The following is a 12,454-nucleotide window of genomic DNA, read 5'->3' on the forward strand; positions in this document are numbered from 1 at the left end:
AATGTAGGCTTGGTGAGCAGGAGAATTCTTTAAAAAACATTAAAAATCTTACTGTTCAAAAACTTTTGACTGGTAGTGTAGACTGTAGAATGACTCCAAATTTTAGTGAAAGCTAAATTGATAAATTTAGTGACTGAATTTTTTACAACCAAATAAAATTAATTAATACAAAGATATATAAGGTAATTAAATTATAATAAAGCCTTTAAAGAGTGTCTCAGGCATCTCTTTGGAAATCCAACCTGAACCTTAAAACACACTCAAAGTATCAGCCTGCTTTTCCACTGCTCACAACACCCTCCATTTTTCTCTTGTAGTGTTTTTTCTCCTTTATTTTATCCCCCCCATCATTGTATTTATTCATGGTGCTATGCTAATGAACTGGCAGCCAGCGTTTGGTGGATTAATCAAAGCCTCTTCTCCCTCATGAAGTTCAGCATGAAATTGTGGGTAAAAAAACACAGGCTTTGCCTTTGCCGATTAAATCTAGGCTTCAAAGATCTCATTTTATTTCTATTTAGTGTTGTTCTGAACATTTTCAAGTTAGTATGCTGTGTGGTATATCACAGCTTTGTCTGTGTCAGATTGATAGCATAAACTCCCAGTAGTCTTGTTTCCCTTGGGGTCAGAGTTCACAGTTGGATTGACAAGTTGAGTCTTGTGTGACACGTAGGTTTGTCCCCCTTCCTGTCTGTCAGGCTCTGTCGTCACAAATAGGCATGTCTTATGACAGGGAGTGTGCGGAGCGTCTAAAAATAAATCAATCAGACGGAGGGGGATAGAGAGGGGTAAAAATAGAGAGGCGAGAAATGGGGTAAAGAAACATAAATGAGAGAGAGTTTGAAAGAAAAATAAAATAACACTGGGTGAGTCAGTCAAAGCAGAAAGCGCGAGAGAAAGGTCATGACTCTCTTTACGTTCATTTATTTAGCTGATGCTTTTAACCAAAGCGGCATACCAGTGGGGAATCAAGATGGTATTCAACCAGACTTGATTGCATTGCATTGTGAAATCACAACACCGTTTCTTTGACTCTGTAGGCTGTATGTAGCTTGTAGAAACACATCTCAGTGGCTGCTCACTGCTGTCTGGCCCTGTCAGGCTCCCTCTGCCCAGTCACTGGAAGCTCATCAATAACCTTTAATAGACCACAGGCACAATATGCTCTGTGGGTGTGTGTCTGTACAGTATTAGTGCATAATAGCCATCTGTGTGTGCGCGAGCTGGCGTTATTAATAGGGTCGGTCTCTATGTGGTGACAGGCTAAAGCATGCGCCTATGTGCGAATTTGTTTCCCGTGTGTTTTTTTGCGCTCGTCCTGAGATAGATGACATGTGCACGGGTTATTCCTCTCTGGATTTGAGCCCATCTGTCGCCCCACCCGAAATTCTCCCCATTGACTAACCCACCGGCTCTCTGTCTCATTATATCCGCTTTTAAATGGATCTGACTCTATGGATCTTGCTCTCTCGCTCTCACTCACTTTCTCTCTGTGCTTCTCACCCCTACCGTCCCCTTGCGCTGATACTGAGATATCAGGACTGTTTGTGCTATAATGCTCTTATTGTTAACCTGTTGCTAGTGTTGTAGCGTCTGCAGATTCCCTAGTGGCTTGTTTGCAGCTAGCCCGAGTCTTTCCTTTTCAAGGCTATCAGAACAGCAGTCCAATAAAGGAGAGAGAGAGGAGAGAAAATAGCCTGTTGTCTTTCATCCCTCTTATCAGCAGACAGAGACCTTGAAGTGCCTCAATAGACAGTAATTATTTATGTGTTAGTTATACGAGCAATTACACTGTGAACCTTGGTAAATGCTATACCGTTTCTATAAGTGACGTATTTTATGCATCTATACTGTCTTGTGTTTTTACTGTCTTTGCTTTTTACAACAACTATGCTTTCTATATACTATTGTGGCAAACTGATTAATACAACTACTGCAAAACAGGCTTCTGGGTTCTCTTCATCAATGCACAGCCACTGAAAACAGGTGCCTGAAAATCAATGCCTTAACAATAATAGAAATGACACTTAAAATTAATTAATTATTATCACCCACACCTTATTTAAAAAATAATTTTTTGCACTATTTTCACACCAACACAAGATGTTCTGCACTGCAATATTTGGTTTTGATTTTTGCATGCCATTTGTCTGTTCTGACATACTGTAAGCGAAAAACAACACAGACAAACAGCTGTCCACAAGGGTAGCAGTGCGCAGCTTTCCATTTCTGACACCCGCTTACAAGTCAGACAGTATTTCCATGTTTTCAAACAGCCGTTCAGAATTTTGTGTTTTGCACAGCTCAAAAAAATGGTCTGAACCAGATAGATCACCCAAAAATGAAAATGAAAATTATCCAATGATGTATTCACCCTCAAGCCATCCTAGGTGTATATGACTTTCTTCTTTCAGACAAATATAATCTGAGTAGTGGTCCAGATTTTGAAGCAAAACAAAGTGCATCAAACCATCACACAAAATTCTCCACATGGCTCAGGGGGTTAATAAAGGCCTTCTGAGAGAAGTGATGCATTTGTGTAAAAGAAAATCCATATTTTCCAGCTTTATAAACCGTAATCTCTAACTTCCAAGATGAATGCGGAAGTGCAGAGGAGAGAGCAAAACAAACACCAGTCACCGGTCTACAGTGCAGCCATTTCAGTCGGATTTGTGTGATGAGTGTGAATATGAAAAAATATTTAGGAGCACCAGTGTGACTTACCCAATCAGCGTATTTGTGTTTGCACTGTGGGGAGCTTCAAGGGTTTCTGTGTGTATTTGCAGTGTTGAGTAATGTATCAGACATATCAAATCCTTTCATAACAAAGTGTAGACATGGTGTAAATAAGAGATTGATTGTTCAGTGTAGAGAGCTTCATTAATTATAATAGAGCTTTAAGAGATTGCGATGAACTAAGATGAGTGACAGCTGTTAATGATTTTTAAAGGAGGGTGTAAGTGTGATCTTGATTTACTACAACAGTTCAATAAACAGGAAGTTAATATTAAGTGACTTACATTTCCTGACCATAATACTTTTTCCTTGGTCGCCAAAAATTTTTTGAAACAAAGTCACAGCTGAGCCACTGCTCATCTCCATTCAAACCAGTGTTGCCAGGTTTTCACAACAAAACCTCATTCACATTCCAGGGGATAAATATAACATTTTTGGGGTCGCTTTAACCTGCGGACATGGAAAAAACAACCCGTGGCACAGGGTTAAAGTAGCCTAATTCCACAGGAGAACCGTGGACTTGGCAACACTAATTCAAACACAGCGTTGTTTCGTTTATAAACAAACATGCATTTTTAAACAAATCTAGTGAGTCACTGAGTACGTTTACATGGACAACAATATTCCGATTTTAACGCGATTAAGACGATACTCTGATTAAGAAGCAACCATGTAAACTGAGATTTTTGATTAATTTAATCCGACTAAAGTCATAATCAGAGTAAACACAAATCGAATTAAGACAGGTGGAGTATTCCTATTTTAGTCGCATTATGGAAGACATGTACACACCTTAATCACACTATTTCCCTTGTGTAGGACTTTTCGCCACATTTTGTGACAGGACACACACTAATACTGCGTTCCAGGCAGGTTTTTGAGCTCGTAAATCAAGTCTTCAAACCACGACTCAGGACTTTGTAGCGTTCCAGGCAAGTCACGCCAAGCATTTATTAATTTTAGCTATATTATTAATAATTTGATTGCAATGTTATATTGTCTTACACTCTATTTTTCCACCGTGTGCCACTTTACATTAACACCGCACCCCAGAGGCTTTATTGTTGTTTCTTGGGCTATGTCACCTCAGAACTCAGAACTGGGAGTACGTCGATCTAGTACGAGTTCACGGGTGGGAATTCACGGGTTTGAGTGCCTTTCCAGTGCACTTTCACGGGTAGAAGTTTGGAAAAACACGGGTAACGGGTTGCCTGGAACGCGGCATAACGCTCTCAGTTGGTCGCACGTGCATGTGCTTTGGTTTCATTTTTATTTATTTATTTTTTTGCTACAACATGGGATTAATCAATGCTCATTGCTGATAAATAGTTTGTCTGTTATCATAATTTATAGTTTTATGGAAACGTAGTTAACATTCAACCCGTTCTTTTTCATTAGTATTATTTTTGTGATCATTTTGTGATTTTAATTTTGTGAACGGGATTTCCGCTATTGGAATGTCTTAGGATGCTTTTCACTCGAATTCATGATCTTGGTTTTGCTTACATATATAGGCTACACCTATCAATTTTAAGATTAAAACAATTTTTTAAAAGATGGATTTGTTATTTTTAATTAAACAGCATAACAACAATAAAATAAAACCAGCTTATATCATTTATTAACAAAAACTAAACATGGACTCCATCACATGCTGTGTTATATGCCGACTAAACAATTTATTACAGGGCACGCAAACACTGAGCAATCAAATCAATTAATAAAAAATAAATAAAAGAAAGCCTCTAAAGCGTAATGTGAGGTAAACGGCAAAGATAACAGGGTTTTCAAAATGAAAACAAACAAAAAAAAAAAAAAGTAAAACTAAACTGGCTAAACTGGCAAGTGTGTGGTTTTTTTTTTTTTCCCTAAAAACTGACCGGCTCTGAAACGCTCGCTGTATGGAGCAGACGCTTTGGAGCAGCACAGCATGCACTCGCACAAATGCGACCACGGCAAATTTTAACTCACACATTCTAAAAAAATTGTTGCATATGTCCAGAGCCACTTCAAGCTTTTGTAAAATTAAAGCCGAAACATCCAAAAGTCTATAACGAAGATGAACTGATCTAATGATGTGTGTCATTAATCGATCTATGTACTATAACATGTAAAACAGGAACATGAAAGGAATATTCTAAAAGCAACTCATGTAAACAGCTTAATCATATTATTGTCTTATTCAGAATAAGGTCATTAATTAGATTACTGGTGTCCATGTAAACGTAGTCAATGATTCAATTACCCATTCATAAAGACATTCACTTGCTTTATTCCTGAATGAATCAGCCATCCAAACGAATCAAACAAATGAATGATTCAGTGATAAAATTGATGACTTGCCACCACCTACTGGCAGTTTTAATATCACCTTGTAATGGGAAAGCTATTTTTTCATCAGATTTTTGGATTATTGATTAGAAGGTAGAGGTCGACCGATATTGGTTTTTACCGATACCGATAGCTAGGTTGGACCACACTGGCCGATACCGATTAATTAACCGATAGTTTTTGAAAATGGATACTGAACGGCAACTAAAATAGTGCTCTACTATTTAAAAAAAATATATACTAAACCATACTTTGTAAATAAATAAAAATATTCATATTAATTATATATTGATCATTAAAGTTATTAAATAGTTCATTAATGTTAACAAAATAAACTCCAAAATTTAACAATATTACAGTAAATGTTGAAATTAACAAACTCTAACAAGGAACAACACTTCTATTCTACAGCTTTCATCAATCTTAGTTGATGTTAATGGGCTCATTTTAAAGGGGTGTGAATCTTTACATTTTAACAGTATGTAAAATTGCAGGTTTTATGCCTTTTGTTTATATTTGGAATCTCTGTATGTCCGTAGGCCTATCAACTAAATATAACCATGCGTCACATTCTCAGTTTTCAATATTACTGCACATGGCTACATTTTCATTTACAATTTATATCTAATTGATTTTTCCATTATATAAGCAGGCTTCTTTTTTAAACAATTACTTATTTAAAATAAGTGTTCTTTTTTCTTTATCATTTGATTATTACTGATGAGATCGTAGACAGTAGCTTCTTTAACAGGCTGCATTAAAACGAATGCACAGATCTATTTCGATTTATCAAATGTTTTGTCCTGCTCTAAAAACATAACTGACTGTGTACTGTACATCAGTTTCGTATTCGAAAATGCAAGTGCATTTAACCGCATCAGCAATAGAGCTTTTTAGGATGAACAAACCCAAAGCACAAGTGAAAGTCTGTCAGTGCGCGAGTTTTGTGCATATAATAGTACTGCATTACAAACGACAGAAATGAAGGCATATGTAAAGTAAAAAACTGCGGTTGAAAGTTCACACTGTCAAACAATGCACATGTAGCTCACAGTGCAAATCCTGTGCAATGAAGCCCGCCGCGTCTCTAGCGCGCACACGTGCCATATGCGGGGAAAACACAAGCTCATTGAAGAGAGGATTGCGATGCATCTGAGAATCCTTTTTTTTTTACCCACCCTTAATGAAACCGGATAAAAGTGCAGTGCTGCGTTAACGGATAACTTGCAGGTATCAAACACACACAGGACACGTTGTGTAGTTCAAGCAGAAATCTAAAACAGTTTATTTAATCACCAAACGGGCAAATGTTTACTTCAAGAATGATAAAAAAAAACGGCAAAGGTTAGATTAAAGAACAAATCAAACGGAAAGAGAAAGTGTGATCTATATCGTTAATTGCAGCCATTTCAGAAACAATTTATTTTATGTTATACATTTATTTTTAAATATTATTTGTTTTGTTTCAGTTTAATATGTTAATTACGAAAGAAGTTTGTGTAATTTGTAAATGTCATAAAGGACGTGGTATGAATTGGACGGCAATACGCCGGGAGAATTGGAGAGGGTCAGACACAATTTTTGACCACTTCGTACGTTTTTATTTGTGGAAAATCCCTTCTTAAACGAATTTCGTTTTGTATAATTTTTATCTTAATTTTTAATAGATATTTTTGTTGATTTGTTATTAAAATAAAATAAGAACAGGAAAATGGCATTGTAAAATAAAGTGTGTAACTACCATGCTTCCGCTGCCTGACGAAAAGGCTAAAACATAAATTATAGCTCTATATGAAGCATACAGACATTATTAGAGCTACAGAAATAAAAAAATATTTTGCTTAAATGCAAAATACTTATCTTCCAGCCCAGGGTCAACATTAACAATGATTTGGGACAGATCTGCAATCTGTAAAACTATGGCGCGCTGTGACTCGGCAGGATTCTGTCGGCTGAATGAACACAGTTTGCTTTCTCATGTCACGTCCTTAAATCTGCAACTTTGCTGGCTAAGAATATCACCAGCTGGATATAAATCAATACAAATATATGGTAACAATCCTGACATTAAACATTGGTCTGGGGCTTAACCTCTCATACACTATGACCGCGGAGCGGAGCGTGAGCCGCTTCAGCAAAGAACGCAACCCGGAAAAACTATCGGCAAGGATTTTTGCCGATAACCGATAGGTAGGCCAATCAACTATCGGTGCCGATTAATCGGCAAAACCGATACATCGGTCGACCTCTATTAGAAGGTGCTCTTGAAATTTTTGACTGTGCTCCTAAAATGTTTAAGTTAGGAGCACAAGTGTCACACAAGGGTAGCAGTGCGCAGCTTTCCATTTCTGACACCCGCTTACAAGTCAGACACTATTTCCATGTTTTCAAACAAGCGTTCAGATCTTTGTATTTTGCACAGCTCAAAAAAAGGTCTGAACCAGATTGATCACCCAAAAATTAACATTGTTCCATGATTTATTCACCCTCAAGTCATCCTAGGTATATATGATCCATATAGTCCTCGAAAACAATAGGATGGCTATATGGTGTATATAGCCATCCTATTGTATTCATCTGAAAGAAGAAAGTCAGTCATATAGACCTGGGTGGCTTGAGGGTATGTAAATCATGGGGTAATTAACATTTTTGAGTGAACTATCCATTTATCAATCATTAATACACATTGTTGTATCAGATAGTCCATGGTCCACGTTTGTCATTCTGAGTAAACACATTGTCAGAAGTATGTTTTTTATTTAAGGCACGCTGTTTCTGCACTCCATCATTCATGGAAATTTAATCCCTCAAATTATTTCATAACTCTTCTGGCTACATTGTGCAAATGCTTATTTTTTCCCTTATTGTTCTGTTTCATCCTATCCATGTGTTTTTTTGTCTTGTTTTTTTTTAGATCTAGAAACAGATGAAAACACATCATTTTACATCCTCAATGTGGGGCAGCCTCCTTCAGTGGTGCACCAATCACACAGTCTCCAGCGGCATGGAGGCCCACCCCCAGCCCAACTGATTGCCACCTCCCCTTCCCTGCAGGCCCACCACAAGGTCTATGAGCCCAGCTATGAGCACCAGGACTCTAAATACACACCCACAGGGGTGGGCGGAGGAGGAAACGGCCCACACAAGGCCTTTGAATGTCCCAGCATCCAGATCACCTCCATCTCCCCAAGCTGCCAGCAGGAGATGGAGGCCAGCGAGGATGAGATGAGAGCGAAGGGTCCGGATGGAGACTACCACAACAGACCTCTGTCTCGGGACCACCTGTACCTGCCTCTAGATCACTCGTATCGAGACTCATCCCTGAGCCCGAGCCCATGTAGCAGCCTTTCCTCTCGTAGCTGGTTCTCCGATGCATCGTCCTGCGAATCCATCTCGCATGTGTACGATGATGTGGATTCAGAGCTAAACGAAGCAGCGGCACGTTTCACCTTGGGCTCGCCGCTCACCTCGCCCGGCTGCTCTCCGCAGGCTGGAACTCAGGAGGAAGTGTGGCAACAACAACATCATCATCATCACCCGGCCTTCACTCACTCCCTTTCTCATTCACATGGCCATTCTCTCTCGCCCCGCCAGTCGCCTTGCCACTCGCCCCGTACCAGCGTCACAGATGAGAACTGGCTGAGCCCTCGCTCACCCTCACGGCCATCTTCACGTCCAACATCGCCGTGTGGGAAGAGACGCCACTCCAGTGCTGATATCTGCTACCTGGGCTCTTTATCACCCCATCACTCCCCGACAGCCACGCCTGGGCCCTCGCCCAGGGGCAGCGTGACTGAAGACACCTGGATAGGAAGCCCATCTATGGGTATGTCCCCTTTCCAATGTTGTCCGTCTGAGGCTGACATCCCTTCCAAGACAAGGAAAACTTCCCAAGACTGTACAGCAGCAATCCAGTCAGGAAAGGGAGACATGAGCATGGATGACTCCGGGAATGTATCTCCTTTGCTGGACTCGCCTGCTGAGGAGGCCATGCACGGTTTAAAGAAGGATGGATCTGGAGAGCAGTTTCTTTCTGTCCCGTCTCACTTCACATGGAACAAACCCAAACCAGGACACACACCTATTTTCAGGTAAACTTTGAAGTGACCATTAGTGAGTTCATGTGAGTAAAGCTCTACAGTGCTTCTTTCTTGCAAGTGTTTATGTGTATAGTCAATAGCTAAAGTGAGTTGACTACTACGTTGTCAGTGGCCTTCTAAGGCGGCATCCAAACTGACAGAACCTTGTGTGACTCATTTGGCACTTTTTTGATGGTGTCTCACATGCAGCACACAAATAGCACTTCGTACTTAAAGCACAAGAGACTCAACTTTCAGTCATGGTCGATACCAATAATCGACCCTTCGCAAAAACTTGCCTTCCTTAGTACGCTTTGATATGTCTGATAAACAATCTCTCAACACTACACATGTTCTCACACAGTAAAAAATTCACTGTGGAGCAAAGAGGAAACTGAGAGACGCCGACAGACAAAACAGAGCACGTTACTTCTGGTATGAAACAAGGTCTTAGCTTTAAAATGTTGCCATTTAAAAAAAAAAATGCAAACAATAAATACTGTTTTGTGGCTCCTTAATGTGATCAGATCCCTGTATTGCCTTTATAGACCAATCGACACATGAACCAACTGTCTTTTCTTATTTACCTAAAAAATGAAAATACGTAAATACACACAATTTTTCAAGTTTAGGCCCACCACAGTTAACCTACTCTCTGATTTGTTTTTCTGACAAAATGGCAGATTCGATGTTATGATTGGTCAAATCGCCTGTCAGTCAAGCTGTTTCCAAAGGGTTAATGATTTTCAATTTTGGCCAATAATCAATAATTGGGAGATATTAAAGTCCTATACTATTTTGTCTAAATAAAACTAAAGTCAACAAGTGAATTTAGGCATCACAATATTATACTCTACAGTCTAAAATATGGGAAATCATTTTGTTATTTAATTTAAAATTATTTTGAAGAAACAACTAGGTGATTAGAAATGAAAACTAAATGTAAAATGTTGGAAATGAGCATGCACAATAAATTAAACAAGTCTGGTTTGTGTCCATAAATTTATATGAACTAATTTATTGCATGGATTTCTGTATGTAATCACAATTATTCACACCTAACATTAAAATCTCATATTGAATCTATTGTAAAAGACTTTTAAAAAGTATTTTAAAATATCTGACATTAGCATATACAGTCAAACCTAAATTTGCTCAGACACCTTCAACATGTCTCACATTATCACAGTTTGTTCACTATAGTTTAGAAAATGTTAATAAAATATGAAAAGAACTCAAGAGTTAAACTGTGTCAGAACAAATTTATCCTGATAATGTCAGATAACTTTGATATAAAGGTATGTAACAAAAAATGGTCAGGTGAAAGTTTCAAATCAAATATATGGTCCCAAATTTTTATCAATTTTTCTGGTATGAAAACCACTGTATGAAAACTTTTTGGGTATAATATGCCATAGTTTACTTTATTTTTCTATCCTCACTTACATAAGTGAACTATAGTTTCCTGCACCCACTAGTAAAAAATATACATCTAGTGTCTGAATATTTTTTAGTTTGACTGTACATCAGGAAGTGAAAATGTGGATAATTAATTATTTTAACACATTGAACAGCAAATGTTAATCTCAGAAAGACGTTATTTAACCTAGTGCTTATAAAAATATTATTATTAATATATTGGTACTCTATATTATGCATACTATTATGAATACTTGGTTTCAGATAATTTAGCATGTTGCTAAGCTAACAATGCAAATACTATAAGTACAAAAATACCTAAGGCGCATAAAAATGTTGACTGGAAAGTCAACTTTTAAAGAGCTACAGATGTTTTTAAGGAAACTTTTTTTTATATATTTTTGAAAGTATGTCTGTAGTCTGTTATTTATCCATTTTGGATATGTTTTTACTGAACTCATTACAAACTATTCTGAGGTTGTCTTAAAGAATGGTTCACCCCAAAATAAATATTCTGTCATCATTTACTTACCATATTTTGTTTTGACTTTTGTTTAATTGTGAAACACGAAAGAAGATATTTGAAGAATTTTGAAGACCACTGACTGATTGCATGGATAAACTTTCTTCAAGACATCCTTCAATATATTGTCTTTTATTCATAGAAGAAAGTCAGTTTAAAATATTGTGAGAATGACATATGGGTGAGTAAATGATGACTGGATTTTCACTGTTGTGTGATCTGTCCATTTAAACATGAAGAATATATGTGACCCTGGACCACAAACCAGTCTTAAGTAGTACAGGAATATTTGTAGCAGTAGCCAAAAATAGGATGGGTCAAAATTATAGATTTTTTTTATACTTAATATCATTAGGATATAAAGTAAAGTTCATGTTTCATTAATATATTTTGTAAATTTCCTACCATAAATTAGAGCTGGGCGGTATGACCAAAAATTTATATCACGGTATTTTTCAAAATTATACGGTATCACGGTATATGACGGTATTTATTTTTTTTTCATGCATGACTAGGTGTTAACCACATTTCCTAATAAATTAGAGAATAATTACTGCAGTATATTGGCTTACATTGACCGGACTAGTATTAACCCAGGTTTGATTGGTCTCACAAAATGCTGCTGTTCACAAAGAAGTGACAGTGGCACTCATAATTGTAATGAGGTGAAGAAATCAGAATTCATGATTTGCAGTCAAAATACACAACACTTTATTGTGCATTCTTCACAAGTTCACATTTACAAGTCTACGCGTTTCTCTTCCAGCAGGAGGCGCTGTCAGAATGGTAGTATACAAAGTAGCGCAACAAATGATTTTGAAACGTGCAGCGCTCATATTTATTCAATGGATAGCCTTTTGAAGTTTCATCGCAATTCTTGTCTTTCAGTCCCCACATTTTAGACCACCTGAAATCATAATTATGACTTTCATAACCCCCTAATAACACTGCAGTCATCAATGAAAATTAAGAGCTTTATTTAAGACTTTCAAAAACAAACCTTACACAAAATACGTTTCTTTTTTATTTTTTTTCCCACCATGTTCGGGGCACAAGAAAAATATTAAGGGACTAAATTAATATCAGCATATGAAGTATAATCGTCTCTCATTGTCTGAAAGAATGCACATCAGATGCTGAAAGTCAGTTTTTACTTTCACTTTAACATATTGATCAGTTTCCACGTTGCTTGTGTGATATCCATTGGCTTTAAAACATAAATATTAATAAAAATACAGTATATAGAAAAGACATATCTTTAAAATATTGCGACATAACACCAACGTAAAGCCATTGTTTTTCTCTCACTGAAAGCTACATCTGTCTGCGCACAATGCGCCGATCTCTGCTCTCATCTCTGCAGACA

General features: G+C 37.5%; 1 protein-coding gene across 1 annotated transcript in view; it reads left to right on the top strand.

Moving 5' to 3' along the window:
* Positions 1–12,454, top strand: part of nfatc3a (nuclear factor of activated T cells 3a) — a 103,741-nt gene that overhangs the window by 17,344 nt on the left and 73,943 nt on the right. Inside the window, exon 2 of the mRNA XM_073836081.1 lies at positions 7,982–9,158. Within this exon, the coding sequence (XP_073692182.1) occupies positions 7,982–9,158 (1,177 nt within the window). The remainder of the gene's footprint in view (positions 1–7,981; positions 9,159–12,454) is intronic.

This window comes from Garra rufa, chromosome 3 (assembly GCF_049309525.1).
Source record: "Garra rufa chromosome 3, GarRuf1.0, whole genome shotgun sequence".
Lineage (NCBI taxonomy): Eukaryota > Metazoa > Chordata > Actinopteri > Cypriniformes > Cyprinidae > Garra > Garra rufa.